General features: G+C 38.4%; 2 protein-coding genes across 2 annotated transcripts in view; one reads left to right on the top strand and one right to left on the bottom strand.

The window, feature by feature from the left end:
* The window catches only part of Ubr3 (Ubr3 ubiquitin ligase), a 68,349-nt gene extending 52,623 nt beyond the window's left edge, over positions 1–15,726 (top strand). The window contains exons 21-33 of the mRNA XM_053753812.2: positions 500–644; positions 1,592–1,727; positions 2,549–2,786; positions 3,654–3,854; positions 4,267–4,590; positions 5,377–5,596; positions 6,791–7,045; positions 7,499–7,755; positions 8,119–8,281; positions 8,974–9,059; positions 9,728–9,946; positions 11,304–11,443; positions 12,566–15,726. Coding sequence (XP_053609787.1) covers positions 500–644; positions 1,592–1,727; positions 2,549–2,786; positions 3,654–3,854; positions 4,267–4,590; positions 5,377–5,596; positions 6,791–7,045; positions 7,499–7,755; positions 8,119–8,281; positions 8,974–9,059; positions 9,728–9,946; positions 11,304–11,443; positions 12,566–12,683 — 2,502 coding nt within the window. The 3' untranslated portion in view covers positions 12,684–15,726. The remainder of the gene's footprint in view (positions 1–499; positions 645–1,591; positions 1,728–2,548; positions 2,787–3,653; positions 3,855–4,266; positions 4,591–5,376; positions 5,597–6,790; positions 7,046–7,498; positions 7,756–8,118; positions 8,282–8,973; positions 9,060–9,727; positions 9,947–11,303; positions 11,444–12,565) is intronic.
* Positions 15,727–15,858: 132 nt separating this feature from the next.
* Positions 15,859–25,125, bottom strand: LOC128674857 (forkhead box protein J2-like). The gene is made up of 6 exons (XM_053753820.1): positions 24,578–25,125; positions 23,560–23,683; positions 22,115–22,261; positions 21,427–21,601; positions 20,838–20,912; positions 15,859–20,133 (listed from the first exon to the last, which is right to left on the bottom strand). Exons 1-6 carry the CDS (start codon positions 24,769–24,771, stop codon positions 19,940–19,942), a joined length of 909 nt encoding a protein of 302 aa, XP_053609795.1. The 5' UTR covers positions 24,772–25,125; the 3' UTR covers positions 15,859–19,939.
* Positions 25,126–25,206: the final 81 nt, after the last annotated feature.

The following is a 25,206-nucleotide window of genomic DNA, read 5'->3' as shown; positions in this document are numbered from 1 at the left end:
GTTATTAAAACGTGTAGTATCTTCTCTTTTCTAATGCGAGATATGGTAAACTTCAAGAGGAGCTTTAGTTATTAGCGGTTGAGCAACTTTCGTAATGGTGGGTCACTGGACGGGTGACCAATCTATTATCTCGAGCTCCTCCGTGCTTCAGAAGGCACTTTAAGCCTCGGTGGTGGACCAAGTTAATTCTTTTATGTAACTTATTGATCTGAATGATTATGAGGCCTTCCCTTGCGTCAATTTTTGAATATCTATATAAACGGCACCCAAAATAATCGGTTAATGTTTTTACCGATTCAGTAAAAAGTTATTATGTAAAACACATTTTTAATGAATGCTGCATGTGTGAATGAATATATCTTGTATTTTTCAGTCTTTATTTGTGTTTTTCTTTGTACATTAAATAGTTTACAAACAAACAAAAGATACACCTTATCAAATCTAATGATAAATTGAAAACATAACTTCAGATTGGTAACAGCCTGAATCTTCCTAACAGATGCAACTCCATAAGCAAGCGGACGAATCGATCCCCGTAAACGAATCGATAATATCTCTACTTCTCAAACTCCACTCTCAACTTTCTGGACGGCTCGACTCCTTCTCGCTCGATGAACCCGCACCGGAGACACACGAACCCATTGGTAAATTTATTTATAATTAAATATATATAAGGACAAATCACACAGATTGAGCTAGCCCCAAAGCAAGATCGAGACTTGTGTTATGGGATACTAACTCAACGATACTATATTTTATAACATATACATATATAGATGCCATCTATTAGATGGAAACATCCAAGACCTGGGCCGATCAGAAAAAGATCATTTTCCATCATGACCCGACCGGGGATCGAACCTGGAACCTCACGGTTCAGAGGCAAGCACTTTACCACTGCGCCACCGAAGTCGTCAAGATATTTTATCTTATTCTCTTTTGAAACCCCCAAATTGAATGTCTATGATGACGGGATTAAGACATGCAGCCGCAATATGTGCTCGCATAAATCGATTATCGAATCAACTACTCAGTTCTCGCACGGCCCGATCGGATTGCGATCCTATTGCTGTTCATTTGTCTATATCATCTCCTGACGAATGTGTAATATAGCTGCGTGTATCTAAATCGGTATTTAGAAGCGATATTATTGATATAATCTTTTAGGCCTCTGTAAAATATTAGCGTAGAAACACTTCTACACAGATGTAACAGTTGAGGTTCAACTACAATCTCCCTTTCCCAAAATGTTCACCGGCTAAAAAAATATCGCTTTCCCATATTCTCTAAAAATGACCATTTTCCAAAATAGTTCTTCCCCAAAATGTCCCTTTTTCAAAATCCAATTTCTGAGAATAGGAAGATTTTGTTGAAAGGACATGTTGAGAAATTGCAATTATTTTTGAAAATAACAATGAGATGAAAAAATCCTGGAATCGAGTTGGAATTGAACAAACACCTCTGCCTATCCGGGATAGTGCTCTTATCAGATTAGTGACTATCCGCAAAAAGTTAAAAACATGTGTGACACGTATCACAAATCAATTTAAATGGCTATTGTCGCCCTCAACTAATAATGTGTATGTTTTAGGCGACGGCCCACACTTCATCGGCGCTTTATTACGTAAGCTGGCTCGACTAGACGCCCGCTGTGCGGCCGCGATACAACACGTCAGGAATACGCTGTGGCCGCACCAGAGGGAGAGACAGGCGGAACAACGAGCTAGGTGAGTACAACAATAACTATAATCTGTCCAAAAAGTGAAGAAATCGGATTTTTGACGAACTACATTTTTTTGCCGTTGCAATCTCCCTATATACTCGTATATAAAACTCATACGTTACTGATGGACAGACAACGCACAGCCGAAACTACTACGCAGAAAGTTGAAATTTGGTGTGTAGGTTCCTAGGACAGTGTAGGGGAGCATAAATGAGGTATTTCCTGAAATTCCCACGGGAAACGGATTCTTACTCACACACGAAGTTGTGGGCAAAAGCTAGCAACCAAATAGGATTGTTTGATAAACACGTGTTGCCTTTTTTTGAACAGACCGTAACTGTTGCTAAAAGCTGAAAGTAAATAGTTAAAAGTGACCTATATCATTCTCCAGCTCACCAACTAGCATCACACGAAAAATCACCTCAATCCAATGCTATAGGAGATAGATAGAAGGACAAACAAACACATTTTAATACTACCCGGTGCCCGCGCGGCGGCAAAAAGTACTCTAAGTGTCGCTCTCCAGTTTCATATACCATCTATTCTAATAGTCGAGTCGACCATTTCAATTGCAACAGTCAAGTGTGTCTGTATTTTTTTGATAAACGTTAAAACACCAGAGTGGACACGGCTGTCACCGGCTCTATATTATTAATATCTTCACGACCTTTTCTTCAATTCAATGTTTATTGAGCTTTGCCTATTACGTATAGTGGAAAACCGTTTTATTACGTAATTGATAAAGACACGATACTCGGCCAGTAGGCAGACTGGCAAATATAGCCCAACGTTTTACCAATTTTCCTAATACGAGAAAAATTTCAGAGAACGCCAAGAAAAAGAGGAAAGATCGCGCCGCGCGCGGGAACGCCAACAGCAACTGATGAAAGAGTTCGCCCGCAGACAGCAACAGTTCCTGTCCAGCATGCACAGCATGGCGGGCAGCGACGCACCCATGGAATGGGAGGACGACGCTGTCGTCAAGGACTACGACTGTGTCATCTGCAACACCACCTCCCCGACCAGGGTCGATGACCCCATTGGCCTGTGTGTCTTGTTACAGGTGTGTGTTTGATTCTCTCTTTCTCTCTCTCTCAGTCTCGCGTATTATTGACTCTTTCTTGTGTCTTGGTGGTATTCTTGGTTGTGACGCCTACTCGCCGCGCACGCAGCTGCAATATTTATTATTTATTTTTCTGTAAAACTACTGCACCGACTAGGGTCAATGATTGACCATTGGTCTCTGTGCCCTGTGTGCTATTACAGGTATGTATTTGATTATATTACTTATCCTCACGTTGTTGAATTGTCGGCTGTGACGCCATTTCGCTGAGCATATATTTTTTTAACTTGCAATGTATGTGTGTTCATAAAAACTACATATGTTTGTTCGGGTGGAATGTTGCAATTTAATTTTGAAAAAGATATCTTCTATCGATTGAGCTATAACTTTAGTTTGGATTACATCGTGTCAATATAGTACACTCAGGACCGGTTCACGATGTGGGAACTTTTCATTGGTTTACTGCCCAGACATTATTTCTCACGCGTTGTATGCGCAATAAATTGTTTCTAACAACTATTGAAGCTTGAAACCAAAAATGTATTTTTTGTAAAACTTATTGTTATCGTAACTAACTCAATATTTGTTTGCTTGTAACAACTTTATTGCATAAGAAAACACAAAGACAGAAAAAACTCATATTTAAATCCTCAAACTACGTCGTATTTAACTACGTAATTTACTACGTAAATTCATTGATATTTTGGGATAAACGCCAACCTTAATATCTGTGGTGATGAACGATGATATTACATTTTGATTACTCACATGCATTGATAGAGTCTTTAAAATTAAGCCTTAATTTTTTTGGCATAATTAAAAATGTATGGTGTTATATGACGTGTTAATTATTAATTGAATGATCAGTCGACATCAGTCCTGGGCCACCGGCGGCGGGCGGGCGCGGCCAGCTCAGCGTCGCCGGTGGCCAGCAGCAGCTCGTCCTGTCTGAACGCGAAGCTGCCGCTGTCGGAGGCTGAGCTGCGCCGCTTGTCCGCCGCCCGCGACGCCACCGCCGCCGCGCACCACTACCGGCTCAGCATCGATTTACACGACCACTTTGATAAGGTAACACTAGATTAACCCAGGGTGGTTGCAAAAGAGAAAATAATTTGTGAAATATATTACAGTTTGTCGAACAAACTTTAGAAGTCGGCGTCTTCTAAAGCGAGTTATTTGGGTAGTTGGAAATTATTTATATGAAAATATGAAAACCAGTCATGGTTTCTCAACTCTATGAATATCATTAAACCGATATTAGTATATATGTCGTGCTTTAAGTATCAATATGATAATAATAGTGTATGAATTCTCCAGGAGAAACTTCACCCTGGTTTCTGGCAGAGTCATAAGCGTCACAGAACGCCCAGCTCGCCTGTGATTTATTGCTGAGTCTGGACCTTTTTTCCATCTTTTGTACTTGTACTTTTGTTGTTGTTGAGTAATGATATGACTACAGCGCATCGTCTTGCATATCTAGGAGTCATGGCTGATGAGCGTGAGCGTAGGATGGGAGGGGGGGGTGCACGTGCAGTCGTGCGGACATCACCTGCACCTGCGCTGCCTGCAGCTGTACCTGCGCAGCCTGGCCGCGCCGCAGCGGCCGCACAACCTGCATGTGGAGCGCGGCGAGTTCCTCTGCCCCGTGTGCCGGCAGCTGGCCAACACCGTGCTGCCGCTGGCGCCGCCGCCGCCGCCGCCGCCGCGGGCGCCGCCCTCAGCAGGGCTCGGCAACACCAACGCCTCGTATAGAGAACTTGCTGCGCAGGTGCAGAGAATGTTGGAGCAGGATCGGCCCTCGCCGGTGAGTTTTATTTTATTTATTTACGACTTTGTGTGCACAAGATAAGATAATTATATAATAAACCTGCGATCCATCCCGGAATCGCTCGGGTAAAATCACGCTGAATTCAGCTAAACCTTCTTCAGCTGTGTATCCCTTAGTCGTCTCGTACGACATCCGCGGGAGGATATGGAGTGGTTTTATTCTAGGGCGGAACCACACGCCTCTAACGGCACAGTAGGAACGCTTAAATGGCTGATGATGATAGAAGTTATTTTTACATTAAAATCGTAAGCAAGCTATGTCTGTATATAGAAGATATTAAATCATAAAAATATGAGTCTTTTAGATACTAACAGAAGCCAAAACATTTTAAAAAAATCTATATGGTATCTGTCTGGATGGAAGTTGATGCGATTTTTACACTTATAAATTCAAATTCAAATCATTTATTCAGAAATTAGACCTTCACAGGCACTTTTTCTCGTCAATCTTTCTTATTATAGTTATTTCTCACAAGCTACAAACTACTGGCATTTCGGAACGACCACTGCTGAGAAGAAATGCCGAAAGAAACTCATTTGAACAGTGTTGGTCCCTATATAGCGGACTAGATGTTGCCCGGGACTTCATTCCCGTGGGAATTTTGAGATAACATATAGCCTACGGTAGTTTCGGAGATTGTCCGTCTCAAACATACAAACTCACAAACGCTTACCTCTTTATAACAATAAATATAGTATCGATGGTCTAATTTAAAATCTAGCTGTGAACATTTGTAATATAGCTAGCCATTATTAATAATAGGCTGGCAGCCGACTATCGGACGCGATGGGCAAGGCCATGAAGGACATGACGGCCACCGCCAGCAGCAAGCTGCGGCAGCGCTACGGCAGCTCCCCGGCCGCCATCTTCACATTCGTCGCGTCTTTGGTGCGAACCAACCTCGAGTGCGAGTTGGTGCAGCGAGGGGGCGCGCTGCACTCCAGCTGTCCGCCGAGGTACAAGCCTAGGAACGAGTGTATCGGTGAGAAATTTTCAATTATTATTTCCCATAGGGTTTGTCTTCATTTTTAATCCACGACGCAAAAAGAGGGGCAGCTAAGTGTCTCCGTCTGTCTGTGTACGGTACGTGGCACCGTAGCTTATCAACGGGTGAACCGATTTTATTTATATTACCGATTATGCGGTGGTTCTTAGATATGTTTGATCAAAATCGATTCAGCCGTTCAAAAGTTGTAGCGAAATTAATATTGAAAGTCGGTTTTTTAATTTGTCCGAATTACCTTTATTAGTTTTGTCATGTCTGTTCGTTCGTCCTTCACCGGCTTTTGATTAGAGAGGATTAGTATTAGAAAAGTGTAGTAAAACATGTTTAATAGGTATCATAGGTATCATTCGACGAACCCGGTGGCGAAGTGGTAAAGTGCTTGCCTCTGAACCGAGAGGTCCCGGGTACGATCCCCGGTCGGGTCATGATGGAAAATGATCTTTTTCTGATTGACCCGGGTCTTGGATGTTTATCTATATATGTATATGTTATAAAATATGGTATCGTTGAGTTAGTATCCCATAACACAAGTCTCGAACTTACTTTGGGGCTAACTCAATTTGTCCTAATATATTTATTTATTTATTTTATTTATTCATTTGATAGATCTTTCAAAAATATTGTGGATGTGGCAAATTTATTTTTTTATTTAAAGGAACTAAATTTCGTCTGAATTATAATGCAAACGAAATTTAATACTATTTATGTACTATCCTTTGCCTGGTAATCAAAATCTTTTTCACGTCATATTCTAAATTAAATGATGTTTACCAAAGCTACAAACTACTAATCGATATTATGGAGCCGCGTTTGATGATCTTATAAATAAATACAAGTTAGAACACGGCTCACGAGTTTTTACCATTAGTCTACGTTGAGAGTAGTTATAGGCAGAAATAAATAATCTCATTGTGATGCAAGTATCAAAGACATCGAAAGGAAGAACATCCTAACTATTTTAATATTATAATTGCGAAAGTAAATGTGTTTGTTACCTTCTCACGCTCTATCTATTTAACCAATATTCTTGAAATTTTGCATACATGTAGTTTGAAGTATGGAGAAGGACATAGGGTATCTTTCACCTCGAATAATTAACGCGGGCGAAGCCGCGTGCCAAAGCTAGTGGGCAACAAATATCATCATGTAATGTATTGTAAATTGGCTTAGTGCCGCTGATGTCGGTGGCGGGCGCGCACGTGCTGGTGCTGCGTGACGCAGGCGCGGGGCTGGGCGCGGCGGCCGCGTGGCGGCTGCTGGCGCCGGACGAGGACGGCGCCGCCAGCGACGACGGCAACGCCGCCGCCGTCGTGTGCGGCCAGCGGCTGGCCGGCAAGCCCGTGCCGCTGCTGCTCAAGGACCCCACGGCGCTGCTCATGCATTTCCTGCTGCTGGCGCCGCAACACCCGCCTCACATTGATTTGCGTAAGTCTACTACGACTAATGGTCGTCATGTTGGAATGTTACACTGGGGATCACGGGCTCGATCCCTGGTCAGGTCAACATGGGAAATGAACATTTTCTGATTGACCTGGGTCTTGGATGTTTATCTATATATGTCTATCCTACTAATATTATAAAGGCGAGAGTTTGTGAGGAATATGTGTATGTATATTATTATGTAATTTTGCACTATGCGGAACACCCCTCGGTGTTATAAGTTTGACCGCTATGTATATCTGTCTGTCTCTCTGTGTACGTGGCAGCGTAGCTCATCAACGAGTAAACCAATTTGGATACTGTTTATTCGATAGCAAATTTTTATGCGGTGGTTCTCAGATATGTTTGATCAAAATCGGTTCAGCCGTTCAAAAGTTCTAGCGAAATGAATATTGAAAGTCGGGGGTTTTTCTAATTTGTCTAACAAACTTGTTCCAGAACACTTCACCTGCATAGTCCGAGCGTTGTACACACTGTCGTACTACCAGATAGTGTGCCAGTTCATAGCGAGTACGAACGCGGAGGGTCGGGCGGCTCTGGCCGGGAACGACAGAGTGAGTGGGGCGGGAACCGAACTGCAGGCGGCGGCGCGGCTGCTGCTGTCCGCGCTGGCCGACTGCGACCTGTTCACGGAGGACGGGCCGCCGCAGGCCGCCGCGCTGCTGCCGCCCGACCTGCCGCAGATGGAGGGCCAGGTAATGGCTGCCGGCTGAAATGCTTGTCTGGTGGATGTTTTTTTTGATGTTGAATTTTTTCTCTCAGCAGTTCCATTGACGCTTCAAAGGAAATTAAAGTATTGAGAAAAAAAATCTCACTTGTTCCGTGGAACTATTTACATGTGTGTGTCAAATTATTATGGAATTTGGTATTGATTAAGTCTTATAGTACAATTATCTCGAAAGTACGCGATTTTTTATACTGTACATAAAAACGTATTGTTTTTTAATAATTACGCGTTACTTACGCGTACTTTTTTTAAAATAATTATAAGCACAGTTTTACCAGCTGCTGCAACGAGAGCAACAGCTGGTAAAGGATAAACATAAGATCGATTGCAGCTGCAAGAGCTACTGCTGCCGTTCGTGCGCATCGCGGCGCTGCTGCGGCAGCAGCTGTACGGCCACGAGCTGCCGCCGGCGCCGAGCGCGCGGCTGGAGTTCGCGCGTCTCCTGCACTACCTCGACCTCGTGCCCGACGCAGCCGCCGCCGGCTGCTCTGCCGGTAACCGACTGACTGCCTCAATCACGCATTCACTCGTTCACTCCATTTCATTCATTCAGTCACACGTTTGTGTCGAAGATTTGTGATTTAATGAAAATAACGGGTAATTTTATTTGACACAGTTGACATAGTGGTTGGAAAGTCATGAGCCAGCTACATTGTTACAATCTATGAATTATAACAATGATCTTAAATATGTCTACTTTATCTAGATAATACATATATTTTACAATTCTCTGACCTTGTCGTATATCCTATTACATGCTTACGTTTGACTCGCAAACCAAATATGTTGACAATATAAATAAAAGAAAAGGACAACTTGAATCGATTGTAATTGTAAAGTAATTGTATTAGTACTTATAGTCTACTAGGGATTTAATATTTTTTATTAAATTGCTAATTAGAGGACAATCCCCACTATCGGCTATCGCCTTCGAATAAGGACCAGGGGCCCGATTCTCGCGCATTATTACCAGAGCCCCTGGTATATTTTTTTTTGTTTCTCAATAAATATATAATAATAATAAATATATAATAAATATATAATAAATATATAATAAGTCTGTCAAGAAAATGAAGAAATCAAAGGACACTGTCTCCTGTTGGTTGACAACGTTGGGTGTTAACAAACCAATCTTGACCATTCAATTGTGTAATTTTTGTCAGAAATGTATGTTGGTTTGTTTCAGGGCGAGCGTTGCCGAGCGGGACAGAGGTAGCTGCGAGGCGCTGGGCGCGGCAACTGGGCGCCGCAGCCGACAGGGGCCAGTTAGTGGTGAGTTGTATTCAAAAATACATTTGATTAAACTGACTGGTAAAAAACAAAAGCTACTTTTTTGACCTACCAAAACACTATAACACAGTGTGAACATTTGTATGAAAATCACGTTGAAAAGACGTCTAAAGATCTTTCTTTGATGATCTTTCGTGATTTAATTCGCTATCACACAAAGATATTTGATCCTAGAAATTAGTAATCTGGCATGTGTAAATACATTAATCCCAATAATCTGTCTTTTTACTATTCTGACCACTTGTGGGTGGTTCTCAGAGCGTTTCGGCCGCTGCGGTCGCGCTGTCATTACGATTTTTCAAATTTTAACAAAGACAAGAATGAGTTTAACTATATGACTATACATTAATGGCTTTGTACTATAGTAATGTCAATTTTATGAATGATTGATTTTGGAAATTATTCCTTCCTCAAGAAAATTGACGGATTGTAATGACTGCGCAGCCGCAGCGGTCGAAACGCTCTGCGAACCATCCTTGTGACAAATTACTGATACCTGAGGATTTGCAAATCTGTCATTATGCATTTCGACGTTCTTGGGCCAAACCAATATAATTACAATTTAACGCTGACGAAGTCGCGGGTAAACAGCTAGTGGAACAAAAAATAGCTACGTTATCCATATCGATGTTTGTCTATGTTTTCCATAGGTTCGCCGCCTCCTCCGCTCGCTCCACGTGGAGTGGTGCCAGCCGGCGCTGCTCTCGCTGCCGCGCGACTACGACCGCCTGTTCACGTACTACCACGAGAGGGTCTGTCTGCAGTGCGGAGCCGTTCCCAAAGAGGCGTCCGTCTGTCTGCTGTGCGGAACTGTCGTGTGTCTCAAGCAGGCTTGTTGTCGCCAGCAAGACGTCGCTGAAGCTGTGCAGGTCAGGATTATAATACATAAATACTTTTCATAAATATTTTACGTTGTTCAAGTAACAGTAACTAGATTTATTCAGTAGACAAACGTGGTGTTACAAGTGTCTGAGCCGTTCAACTATTACGTAAGCAGATTTATTACAATTATTTACCCCCCTCCCCCCATCCCCCTTGTCAGCAAAAGTAAGCAAAGCTCTTACCCACACTACCCGTAAACATTTTTCAATTAATGTATTGTTTTTTTTTTTTAATAAAATTATTATAATTTTAAAAATAACAAAATAGGTTTAGAATATAGATTAGATTTTACTGATACGGTATTCAACATACAGTAAGGGACAAAAATATTATAATCTTTCGTACTTGTATGAGATTTTTTAAAACTTTCAAACAATTTTTGATATAACTTGGATTTGTCTATTTGAAACGACATCTTATTTAAACATTAACGGTAACACAAATGTTAACTAGCTTTGCTATGCTTACAATACGTCTACTCGCTATAGTTTCCAAACGAAACAATACACTGACAGAGGAAATTTAGACAAGTGAATAGCGCGCGATAATTCCCCTACTCGGTTCTAAAGCGAGTGCCTAAACGTATCCATTATTTGCGGGAATCCCCGAAAATGCGTTTCGTTTTCAAGCAAAGACAATGTGATGGTTGCCTTTCGATGACGTAATCATCACCTAGACTCCCCTCTACCCTCCATGTTATCCAAAATAAGCAAAGACACCCCCCGCCCCCCATAGTGCTCACGTAATACTCACAGACATCGGGACTGGTGAAAATAAGTAGATTCTTGTGATAAACGGAAAGGGTGGAGACTCCAGAGTGTGGGGCCCGGCGTCCATCCACTAGTCCCATTGAGTTGTCCCATAATGAGACAATTGAGACGATGTAATGGATTGTGCAAAGAACTTGAACTCAATAAACAATAGTGTCCGACCGTAACTTTGGATTCTTGATTTTTGGCCGAAATCAAATATCATATTTTTTTAACAACGTTAAAAGTAATTTTTGTTTTCACCAAAAAAATAGCTATTGTCTTTTTCTTCTTTAGCCTTTTCCATTCCTTCCGACATTGATCTCTCTAGATCCAGTTCGAGCCGGCTATCTTCCTCACGTTGTCTTTCCACCGCATTTGTGGTCTATCCCGAGGACGCTTTAGGCCCTAGCATGGTTAATTTCCATTCGAGGAGACGCTTGCACCACGACTCTAAACGAATTTCGACCGGTTGAAAGTTTCAAGCTGAATTATCGGTCGAAACTAAATCTGTATCCGAAACATGATTTGAAGGCCTTCCGTTCGATGGGACTCAAATAAATGGATACACCAATTATTTATGTTATCGTTCCAGCACGCGATGGAGTGCGGCGGCGGCACGGGCATATTCCTGGTGGTGACGTCCACCTACATCGTGGTGATCCGCGGCCGCCGCGCCTGTCTCTGGGGCTCGCTGTACTTGGACGACTACGACGAGGAGGACCGGGACCTCAAGTGAGTCTTTCAACATACATTTTGTTTTATATTAGTTAGCTGTTCAAGTCCCACTGCTGGGCAAAAAAGCCTCTTACTTCCTCCAAGCATTCCTATCCTTTGTGTTCGTTTTTCATTCTTGGCAAATTTTTTGATGTCATCCGACCATCTCGTCCTTTGAACATACATTTTCATATATAACACGACGTTAGACTATTTCATACCTTATGTGTGCGTAGTGTGACTTTGTTATGTACATCTCGAGTCGATTCGCATTGAGACGCAACTAGCCAATCACAGTGCGCCATTGTGACGCAACGGCAACCACATCGCAATGTGATTGGTTCGCTGCGTCTCACTTCGAACCGATTCGATAATTAGAAATAGATGCAAACCCGCACTTCGCCCTCTGTCTTCCTCCTTGAAGTGTTAATATAGGGTCGTTGCCCGTGTATAATGCCAACTCCACACTTTCGGTGAACACATGCCGACGCGAATGCGTGGATATTGCATAGTCAGTAGGAATGCTTTCTTTACCGCAATGAAAAACCAAAAGTTTGCCAAACTGTTCGACGACAGTGTGGAGCCGGCATCAAATAAAATGTATAAATGCATTCACATAATGAAGCACGATAATCAAATGTCAGTTTAATAGATCAATTTTATTTATAGTTGTTGAATCTTCAAACTACGTCACTAGAGGGCAGGACAACTGAAACACACACACTTGCATTCATATATATACCACCGACGTGGTTCAAAAAAAGCGACCGATTAACAATGTTCGTGATAGACTATATTAACTTTGAAAACGAAACCATATCGAGATTTAAAATCTAACACCGCCATCTATCGGCGACCGGGTACAATTTTATTATTCGAATTTGGAATTGAAGCTATTGTTTATATGAATTTCAACAATAGTGTTATTTAGTATTTTTTGTTCTCAAGTCACTTGTGCCTAGTGTCATACAACTATTTAAATTTTACATAATTTATCTGATTTGACTTGATATCAATTTTCAATTATTTAAAAAATATAATAGCTAAAAGATAAAAAGTTAGGAAGATGTGTAACAATTGTCGCCGATGAAGATCCCTAATGTACGAAACAATCGTTATAAACATACTATCACCCAACAGACGCGGCAAGCCGCTATACCTGAGCCAGGACCGGCTGGAGCTGCTGCAAGCGCAGTGGCTGGCGCACCGCTTCGACCACACCAAGCGCACCTGGGTCTGGCACAGGGACTCCCTATGAGAACCTCCTCCCCCCACCACTCCTACACTGTCGGAGCTAACTACGAGCACAGCCGTTACACTTGTAAGTAACTTCTATAAGTTTTATGTAACTTGCAACTGTTAGTTGTAGAAATTACGATGAATAGAAGTGTAAACTTTACTTAAAACTGACGTTACTTAAAACTGCAAAACTTACAAGTGTAATGTGGCGATTGAAATGTGAAAATTGATTTTACGGAGCTCAATACCCACTATCGACTTTGTACATGATATTTCGCAAAATTATTGTTTTATGATTAAGTTTTTTAGAATTTCGACTATTGTAACTCTTTATTAGGCTATTTTAATTTCAACTCTTCTTCCTATTAACATATAAACTATATGCTGTTACCGACGTCATATTTCAGCCAATATGGTTGCCTTTTTTCAACACTACTAGTTTTATTTTAATAATATACTTTCTTGACCAAACTTCTTTGCGAAAAACGACGGAAATAGAAATGCCACGTAACACTTTACACGTGTCATCCGTAATTGATATATACGCGCGTCGTTTAAAACAATTGCAAGATGAATTAAATTAAAAAAGTGTATATAAGCCGAGCAACGTTTCAAATTTGAACGTTATTTATATCGTACTTTAGAGTCGAAAATAATCTTAGTGTTCGAATAGATGGAATATTTTTATACGCCATTATATATTCTCCTACTGCTAAAAGTACACCCACATTTTTCACGATCTTGTCCATAAGTACATGCCTGCGAGCGAAGATGGGACGCCACTATAGTATAGTTTTAATGTTAGAACATCGTTTCTAGTATTTTGATCTCGCCTCGCTCATCGGCTTCAAATCGACGAAGATTTTCACCGCTCAGTTAATTTATTGTCTTTATTTTTGCCAAGTTTTTATATATTTTTACTAAGAACGTCTTAGAATGTTCTAGAATTGGCGGAACAATGATGCGCCAATCACGCATTATTACGAGGAAACTAATGATTCATATTAGAGACGAGCAAATTTGCTAACTTGTTAAATTTATCACGTAGTTACATAACTATGCTTATGTTAGTTATTTAAATTTTACATGTAACCCTTTGTAAATAATACTATACATTCGATTGAAACGTAGAGTAATACATATTTTTCGTATTTGGCAAATATAGCCCTGTAAGCCTGGCTGTGAAAACGCCTTATATAACAAAACAATAGTAAATTATATGAATGCACACGAACTGTTAACTATTTATGCCTGAAAATGCTGCACTTTTCCATGAACAATATCTTGAACCAAACTGAGTACTTTTACCTCTTATGAAACTAGATTTTTCAAATACTTTTATGATGTATGTGCCTCACATTGATGTCTAAAACATTAAAATGATAGCAATAATATTTAAATTATGCTTGCTCAATTTTTTTTATAGCGTAATAGACAAACAAGCGTAAAACAGGTCGCCTGATAGTAAGCAGACAACTCATACTCCTGGTAAAAGTGTAGTATAATGAATATTTGAGATGCCTTTAGCAAAATTAATATTTCACATTAAAAAGTTTATCACTGTTAAATTGTTTCTTGGTCAGGCTTTGTCATAGCGTGGATTCGTTTTTGGTTTTGTCATTCGAATCTGTTTTATATTGCGATTCGGACGGTAAAACTTCTGTTCTACCGGACATACGGTATGGGAAATCACTCCGTGTTATCGATACAATAGGGGCTTAGTTGCTTTGTAAATTTTATAACATAAAAAAAAACATTTAGTTCAAAATAATTTTAAAACTTATTCGATTAGCAATATAAAGCTCATTTTAACCAATTTTTGATCAAACTATGTGACCATTTTCAAGGATGTGAATTAAGTTTCAAAAATCCGTATGTCCAGTAGAACTTTGCGTTAGTCTGTGGTGTTGCCAACCTACCCTGTCCTGTAAATACTACGGTCAATTCTGCTGTCATAACAAAGGGCGCCTCTTCACACACACACATATCATATAGCTTTTAACATTAACGAATGGCTACACTGAACTGATATGTTAAAAATAATTTAAAACTCATACTTCAATAGCCAACATAACGCCTTTTAAGTACGCGCCAACGTATCATCAAGAGCATCAATATGAATGATTGTTATGAATATTGTCTCATCCATTATGATGCAGAATCCTGACGTCCAATGGGTGTTGCTAGGCTGTGAATGTAAAATTACTTTCTCTGTTGACGCATTGACGAGACCTAGAGTTATTATTAAATTATTATTATTTTATATTTCATATTTTTATAGAGGATAATACTATGGTCATTAGATATAACCGCTTTCGGATTTCCCATACCAAATAAAGATGTTCTTCAGCGATTTTTGACAATAGCATAGCGTAAGTCAATATATTTAGTTTTTTTTTTTGTTAGCATTGACTTTTTACTTGGTTTATTTACTGATTAAAGGTCCAAACTCGCCAGGTTAGTCCTTAGTTTAATATCATCTCATTTTCTTTTTTATAATGTATTTAGCAGTCGTTTTGTGCTTGCCAAAATATTAATTAACCTAACTTTTGGCACATATTGTAATCGTCGTTTCTTTTATTGAAAAAAAAAAAAAACAAAAAACTTTTTATTCAACATGAAATGTCATTATTATGGTATGATGCGTATATTTCGAATCTGATGAAAGAAAAATCTTTCTCTTGTGCAATGTAGTTGAGAATTGTATATTTCATTTAAGTACATTACATATGTTTAGTCTCAAAATTGTATTTAGTGTAGTTGTTACTAATTGTAGTTGCGTCGTTTATGTTGTAACAACGAACCGTAATGGCGAAATTAATTCAGATTTATATATATATATATTATTGATTTAATGGTCGTTGCTCTGTTATAACGAATGAATTTAGGCTGTATTGCTTGACGATAATTATTTTAGTATATCATCATTGCATATGAAATATATTATGTTTATACCTCACTACCACGCCTGAGCTCGCACCATCCGAGCTATATTTGTTAACACTTGTGTATGTATAATTGTTCTTGTATATATTCAATCATTAAAGTTGTTGATATTTCAATTGTTATTTTGTCTTATCCCAATTCCACCAAAATATTTGGCACGAGTGTCCCTTATTGATCTAATTATATTGAATAATCTGACGTCTATCATTGGTTAAAAGGGAACAGGTTATTAAAATAAAAGGCTAGAATTTGTTAAAAGTTTATATTGTACATCAACTATGATTTGTTTAGAGGTAGAACATCCTACTCTTAAATTAAACTGCTAACGTGATTACAATAATAAAACAGTTAATTTTGCTTCGTACCGCGGTAATATCATCATAGGCGGAGTTGTAACCGAAATAACATAATTTCTATACACGCGATGATCCATCACGTACAAAATATGTCTTAGCAAATCCCAATGCGTAAAAACGCCGTATAAAATAATTAAATTACAAACGTAAGTTAGTAATGTAATTAATTGTATATAAAATATGAGTTAAAGAATTTCCAAAAAATTGCATGAACACTGTTTACTTTAGCGAATACATACTTGAATAAACTTCTCTTGACAGTCATGCTTTTTGTCAAAAATAAAATCATTTATCACAGAAAATAATAAATACTATCAAACAAAAAGATGGCAACTATTATTATGCACCATGTCGCAAAACGAGCTAACTAGGATTACCGTCTACTGATCAACACCACAGTTCAATAAACTCATATTGAGCTAGCCCCAAAGTAAGTTTGAGACTTGTGTTATGGGATACTAACTCAACGATACTATATTTTAAAACAAATACATATATAGATAAACATCCAAGACCTGGGCCAATTAGAAAAAGATCATTTTCCATCACGACCCGACCGGGGATCGAACCCGGGACCTCCAAGTTGTCAAAGGGTCCTGATATTGCCTCTACAGCCACCGTTTCGGACCCTTACCAGCGTATTATTTCCTTTGGAAAACGTTTTGAAAATAACAAGCTGAAGCTGCCAGTCCAGTTGCATTATAATATCATTCGAAACCCATAGTGATCGAAACCGATAGGTAGACGATTATCCTTTAGCCAAATAATATAATAAATTCAAATTATCTACGAAACCAATACGTATGTGTAAATATAAATACTGAATCGAACTCCAATATTTAAAATAAAAGAAAAAAAATTGCTAAAATATTTCCAACTAAATCAAAGGAATGTAAATTTTACGAACCAATAAGGTCTCAAGACATTTTGAATAGCTAACTAATTTATTTCTTATTAAATTGGCAATTTTACGTTTGCCAATCAAATTTACTTTATAAAACCATGTTTCGGAATCGCGCTACAAAATTTTAAAAATTGGTGTTGCATTTTCCCATTTCGTATACGTCATGAACAAAACAATATCCCTGTAACTCAATAAGTTATTAAAATATATTCTAATATTAATATTTATTACGTTTTCATGTTAACGTTATGAGGTTTTGTAGCGTGATTCAAGTGCTTAAAATATTATGTGACAGGCTTATCACATACAAATTAAAATAAACAATATATACATTTTATATTATGTCCGCTCACGAAACTACATGTATACTTTTCGTTTAACACCCTAATATTCAGTAGGTGATGTGTAAATGTTAGAATAGTTACATGTGGTCTCGTATCCTTATAAAATAAAGTACACGTATTTACGTAAACATAGACATTTATCAATTAAAATAAAACCGGCACAATTTAAAATATTATGCGCTGTTGTATCCGGAGACACTCTATATAAAATAATGCCTTACTATATACACACAATACTAAGTTTTATTATGTATGTAGGTACAACTTCTAAAAAATTCTGAACACATTTTCATTAAGATATGGGACAATTTTTACTCTAAATGTTCATCTCGCAATCCCTTCCCACTCTATGGCACAAATGTAACAAAAAAGTTGAGTTTTTTGCACCTCAAAAACAATGGTTAGGCAAGCTGAACCTAATATTATAAATCTTCGATAGGCCAAATCTTTAAATCTACACTAAAAAGCAATAATTACGTATATAGGTGCGATTTTATATCAATATATTTATTATAATATTTTATATATGTAAATCATACTCTCGTATTAACGTAAACGATTGCTAACCGCATATGCACAGTTAAAATTATAAAATTAGCACACTATGATAATATTTCTATATAATATACTGGTCATTCTGAGATCTGTCTTCACCAATCTGGCTCCAAATACTGTTATACATTTTCTACATATATTTTCCGCTCATGTAAACTGTGCTATAATCTCTGTATTATTTTCACGTTATATCTTTGCTTGAAAGCCGTAATTTTTAAATATAAATTTCCAATTTTACCCTTAAAATTGTTATGCCTATTTTATTTAAAATATGTTTGGTCCTAATCTTTTCAATATTTCTCATTAAAAGACCGACACATTATAACTAAAATAAGCCTAACATGCAGCTGAATCTTTTATGAAAACTGTGATTCCTTGAAAACTTCAATCAAATGGACTACAATAAGCAATCACCCGTATATCAATGAGCGGGAAAGCCCAGAGGTAGCACAGTTTACGTACAACACAGCAAGATCCCTCCGAGGCCCGTCGCCTTGCATGGTCCGTGTCTATGGTTCTAGGTAACTACGCTACGCTAAATAGTTGGCAGATATGTGATCTGATAATGTCTCTGGCTCCGTATAAAAACAACGAGTCGATACAAAACTATTGCGGTTATTCTGTTACTATATATATATCTATAATTCGTTACGACACTATACATTTAACATTTGAACGAATGGATTTTCTCTTCATTTTACATACTGAAAAAAATTACGCAACAATGACGAGAATAATCCTAAAAATCCTTCTGCTCATAATTTACCAAACAAATATATATATCTATAGTAAATTACTGATTAAAAAATGGTAAAAAAGTAGCAGGAGTTTTTTTTCTTCCCCGTTCAGTCATTTAGGATGAAAATGATCGTTACGACGAAAATTAACCGTGTTCTCATCGAGTTAAAGTTCATAATTGATGTTAGATTTTTTTTGAGCGCGGGAATCTCGCCTTTATAACTATAACCACAAATTCGTCATTGTCCTTAGATTTAGATATTGTATTCGTTTCCCTCGGCCTCGCTCGGTCGACCACAGCTTGGCTGGGACTGGGACTATACGTTAGAATGAAACTTGCAATGTTCGAAAAGACTTACTTAAAGTCATTTCACTTTCAAAGTTTGCGAAACATCAAACTCTTTACAAAACAATTGTATTCACAAAATTCTCATACCTACCGATTTAAAAAAAATTGTTTTGTTTAAAAAAGGAGTAAATTTGAGGTTGACAGATGTTTTTTTTTTTATTTTGCTTACTGTCTGACTTACACGTACCAAACAAATACATTTTCATTACCTACTATCTCTACTATTCATAGCAGAGATAGTCACCTTTGTTTTTATAATAGCGTTTATACAATAGTATGCCTTTTAAAAACTGCAATAAATACATTCATATATATATATATATATATCAAAGTAAATAAAAATACTTACACTGAACGACCATTAATAAAAATACAGTTTAGTAAAACATTAAGTTGAAATTTTTATTTACTCTGATCAAGGTATGTTTAAAACGTATGCTGACCGTTTTCCAAGTGCATTCAATACAAACCATCTCATATAATAGTAGAACAGGTGAAGGCACCAAATCAGTACATGTTTAGATCATATATATTTGTGGTACTGATTCCTGAGCATGAGAATAAAAAAATATTTCCAAGTATTGAAAAAATATTTTGCTGTTTTCTTTAAAGTCTTCGTGTTATCATTAGATTTGACAATTATTTCATGTATTATCGTTGTTAAATATTTACCAATTCGAAATTATGCTTTTCAGTAGTGTTTCTTTCTCAGGCTCCTGCAATCAAACCTCCGATGGTAAATTGGTGGGATTTCACCTATGTTATCTTTATCCACAAACAATCACAGTCAAGAAGTACTTCAATTGACGACTGTGAATAAATTTTCAATTAATGTCAGTATTTTACAACTTTGAAAACTATGTCGTAAATCCTGTTTTTACTATAATAATAACCAACTTCTTTCATTACCACAAAATTCATAGTATTGTATAGAATAAATCCTTCAATCATCAGATGTTTGCAGCGAAAATGCATCACATAAAAATATCGACACGAAAAACCAATTTTTTTAAATCGCTCAGTAACAAAAACTCACGCAACTCGGCCGCAAACTCTTCAGTGGTGTCACATGGCGACCGTCTGTTATAAAATCTGCGGCGGCCAGTAGCCGGCGGCGGCGGCGGCGGCGGCGGGCGCGGGGTCGGTGACGTCATCGTCGACGGGGCAGTCGCAGTCGTCCAGACGCTGCACCACGAAGTTCCCGTAGTCGTCCGTCAGCGCGGAGTGCCGCAGGGCTCCGCACACGTGTCTGCGCACCCCCGAACACCACAGGCGTTCTGGAAATTTTTGTGCATTAGGTCCGAAAGTTGGTAAAACAAGAAAGCTAGCTTCCTGAGTCAGCCGCCCAGTGACCACGGGCCTTTGTAACAAGCTCCGAAACGTCTGGGAAAAAAAACGGGTAGCACTCCGGGAGTGCCGGCAGAAGTGAAAACTTGAATCATATTAACGTTGTGCATTTTTTGACGTCGTACGAATTTTCGATCAGGGTCACGTGTCCTGACGCAAGTTTGACATTTTCTACCCATCACATAAAGTGCACAACGCCGCTAAAGAAGTTTTCACTTCAAGGGGTATGCGCGCGTTTAATATATAATTATACAACGCGAAAGTTTAAAAGTAGTTATCACTAGTATAAGACAATGTCGCTTTCTGCTGTCTGTGTCCCTGTATGCTTATATCTTTTAAAACTATGCTACGTATTTTAATGTTACTTTTATTAATAGATAGAGTCATTCAAGGAGGTTTACCTCCGATAAATAGATTTTCCCGGACAAGTGCCACAACGTTCAAAATAAGACGTTTTAAATAAGCATTTTAATGATTTAGCTCCGATTTTACAACCGGCCGGCCTGCTGCTTTGGAAAGGCTGTTGTTACCACAGCGTTGACAACTTTTTCTACCTTAGTCGATCGAACTCATCTACCCTACGTTCAGACGGCACTATTAGAATCAAACTTTGCGAGTCGATACAAGTACTTACCTCTGGTAATATCTACATCAGCCATGAGTTCCTCATTCATGAGCGCTGTCAAAGCGTCGTCCGTGTGTTTCGTATCTGAAACAAATATTATCAAAAAGATTACAAATGTGTTATTTATCTCTCTCATTCGAGCTAATAAGCTCGGATGGGAGAGATAAACAACACAGATCAGATGCCTTTAGGTGATAGACAATAACAGACTCGATATTAATTTTAATACATATAATAATATGTTTTATGTATGTGTATTTTATGTCAAAATATAACAATATTAGTAAGAAAAGTAAAAACATTTAATTCTAAATATCGAGTCTGATATCGTCTATCGCCTAAAAGCATTTTATGTGACATTTACGCCAACTAGTGAACTAAACTGTTCACGAATGTGTGAGTTTCCTCGTGACGTTTTCCTTCACCAGAAGCGAGTGGTGGTCGATGAAACTTCTACACGTGAGTCTGATTGGTATACAAAATCAGTGGGATTGGATCCTGGGACTTTTCGATTACAGGCGAATTTGTCTTAACCGCTGCACTGTGTAACAAACAGTAAAATTAAAATGATTGAATAAGAAGGGGTTGAGTATCTTACTCGGCTCCTCTTTGATGGCGCCCCCCTGCAGCGGCGCGGGCGCGGCGGGCGAGGTGGGGGTGGTGGGGGTAGTGGGGGTGGTGGGGGTGGCGGGGGGCGTGGGCGCGATGTCGGGCGGCGGCGCGCCCGCCTCGCCGCTGCTGTTGGAGCTGCACTCCGGGCTGTACGGCGCCATCTAGCGGGGGAAATAACAATATTTGTCGTAGTAATCAATTTGTTGAATTTTCAGATTTGTGCCCTAACCTGACGTTTTCGAAATCTGTCTCCTTCATTATTGAATTCAATATAGACTGTTTAGGATAGATGGGGGTGATATCAGAGGATCGAAAATAAAAAAATAAGCGTACTATATATGTTACAAAACTGTTTCTTACACATATTTAACATTTATTGTCCCTAACACTTGAACACAACTGTAACAAGTTTATTAAAAAAAATTCTATGTATGTATCCAAACAGACATACTTATTCAAATGTAGACTTCATTGCCTATATAACATATATTAAAATTATAAATGTTTAGTTAAAAGTGTTACTATTCTTTAACAATTTAGAAACAAAAAATTAAATAAAAAAATATTTTTCCAAAATACCCATTCAGACGACCTTTGTACAAAAGTCTACCTGAGTATGACGAACGGCTGAGGAAGACACCGGCAGAGAGGTAACGTAAAGGAGAGCAACTCACCCTGAGACTCCGGCGACGGCGAGGCGTGACCTCCGCCATCTTGTAGCTGGTGTCCATGGCCCAGTACGAGCCCTTGCCGGGGTCGTCCTTGCTGCGCGCCACCTTCATGAAGCATTTGTTCAGCGACAAGTTGTGCCTTATCGAGTTCTGCAAAAATAATTATACAAATGAGGAGAGTATTTTTTGAAATTACATTTCTGTAACTGTTTTAACTGAAGAGACATGTGTAAAAGTGAGTTTATTTGTTTGCCTTTATTTTATGTCAAAACAGAACTAACGAACTAACTAATATGTACCAGTCATATAAATCAAAATAAATCACCATATTATAAGTTACGATACTACCTACTAGAAATAAATTATTGTATAGAATTTTGACCTAAAGTTGACACTATCAGCCCACAATGCTGTGCCCTACATTGGACCTTGCTGATACCACGTTATGATGAATCAGCATCTCATAATCAACAATATTCTCTATTCGATCAAAGTTGTTTTACCCAGTACAATAAAGATATTTAACATATTATTAATGTACAAAATTTTGATCTTTAGAAATAAACATTGAATATTAAGGTGTAAGTAATGAGGGTGGAGGAAGCAAAGGACATCTTAAAGGATCCTAATCACTACAAGAGTGTCGCCATCGCTGGGTTTTGCGTGAACCAGCACATTATGTAGGGCACAAATGTCCGACTCTGCTGCTTCTGCCTGGTCCTGGCAAACCAAACCTAAGAAGTGTGGGCTTGACGTCGTCGAGGATTACATGGCTATGTCTGACCCTCTACAATAGAGGAAGAAGCTGGGATAACGCTCAGATGGGAGAGAGAGTCACTGTCTATGGGATACAAGAATGTTAATGAATTATGTTATTTCATAAATCATATTATGTAAGGTCATCAAAAATGTAGTAAATGATGAAATGACAGTGTGCGTTTGTAAATATACTACTATCATCACTTGCACTAATTCAATGAATTGCATGGTCTTTAAACAAGATTTACATACATGATTTATACCAAATAGGTACGTAGACTATTGACTGACCCTTTGGGAGGTCTGGCAACATGCCAGATGATGCATTTTCCTATGGATACAGCATTCACATTGTAAAACTAAATTTATTCAAAACAAGTACTTTCGAATTGACTTCAAAGAGTTTTTACATGCCTGCTGCATGTAAAAGCTGACGCTTTACAAGGTATCGGGATCGAATTATATGAATGATGGTGAAAAGCGCATCACGATCAGTAGTAAAAGCAATCTAAGCATGACTTGACTTTGACCTTCACAAATAAGTTTGAGAGTATGATGGTATGAAAGCCAGGAAATTTATTACCCCAACTATAACACTAGTGAGAAGGCTCTGTGTAAATGTGGACTCGACTGTCGTGTACGCCATGGGTAGAATTTTATAAAAATTAAAAAATATATACTCGACATACCATCCAACCCTTTCCTGCTTCTTTGTAATAAGGGAATGCATTACATATGTAGTTGTAGATCTCGTTCAGTGTCATCTTCCCGTTTGGAGAGCTGTTGATCGCCAGCCTGATCATACTGGCATAGCTGTGGAACAAAAAATACATATTTTAGTATATTTCTCATATGTTCATACTATTCCTTCTTTTCCTGTCTTTATATTTTCGAACTTGCGTGTGCAGGTTGGGTTAACTAGTAATTTTGTAGCAGTTCATAAAATTTTTCAATACCTTTGCAAAATCTTTGTAACTGATTAAATGTTTAACAACTTAAATAAAGTATTGCGGGACTTGTTTTTTCCTTAAAGAGTTATCTATTTACCTACAATGTTACTAAATGTGGAAATTAAACTTGTATTATGAGTTTTAGTCATATATTTTGTCATTGAAATCTGGAAATTATAAATTCTTTACCTTAATCACTTTACTTTTTATCTCCTCTGTAAGAACTGATAGGTTTATCTTTTTGAAATTGAGTAATTAGCAGATACTGTATATCTTTCTGATTACCTTTTACTACTGAACTGGCATCAAAAACTACAGGAATTAGATAATCATGTTAAGCATCTTTATGATTTTTCGGTTATGCTTTGGAAATGGATCAACTTGTCATAGGATCTATTCTTATTGGTGTACCTACATGGTATTCAAGTGAAAAAGTTATGTTGACATTAAACCAAATTATTGCAGATTTATTACTTGATCTTACTAGTAAAATAAAGTCTCATCAATAATCAAATTTTGATAACAAAATATAAAATGTGTACATAAACTTGACAAATCAGGCATTGAGGTGACCCTGAGTGACTCACACTGGAGCACCTTGATTAAGAACATTTTGTGTACATACAATGAAACACAGCATGCATGTCAAGCATAGGTTTTATCCGATAACCTGAGATTTCAATAATATTATAGAAGAACATGAGGCTATTTGACTACAGCCAACCCAGATAAACAACAGAGTAATGCGACTGTCTACCTGTATGCTGGCTTCGCGTGTTGAATTTTGTTTGCATTCTCTTTCTGGTCTGATTCTTTGTTGTTGTTCTCCTGCTGCAGCCCCAGTGGCTGAACATCCTCGTAGAGGAACCGCGGGATGGGTCCGAGCGGGCTGTGGCGTGGCGGGCCCGGGCTGTAGGCCGGCAGCCACTCCACGCCTGGAGACTCGCTCATTGTCCCATCAACACTCTCGCACCACACTCTGCCCTACGGCGTCATTATACGCAACGAGATCGACTCATAAACAATGTCTCACAATACACATCGACGTGGGCGTGTATCGTTTTCCTGCCTTTTAGAGATGATCCTCTTTGAAGAACATGAAGGATCCTTGAAATGACGACTTCGCACGATGATGGCAATTGCAAGCAAAATCCACTGCGGCTAACACTTAACACCTTTACAGTACACGCATTTATCTTGATAATACATACGAAATAACTTAAAAAGTAAAAGAAAATTTACAATATCGAAAAATTAAATTATTATGACATTTGATGCACCTACAACAAGGAAAATGGCGGCGGTCCATAGACGAGACGAGACGTTCCAGTTTTTATAACTATTTTCATAATAAAATCGTGAAAAATACTTATCTATTGATATGAT

Source organism: Plodia interpunctella, chromosome 13 (genome assembly GCF_027563975.2).
Source record: "Plodia interpunctella isolate USDA-ARS_2022_Savannah chromosome 13, ilPloInte3.2, whole genome shotgun sequence".
Taxonomy (NCBI): domain Eukaryota; kingdom Metazoa; phylum Arthropoda; class Insecta; order Lepidoptera; family Pyralidae; genus Plodia; species Plodia interpunctella.
Note: the sequence above shows the minus strand (reverse complement) of the source record. Positions and strands in the feature narration are given on the sequence as shown.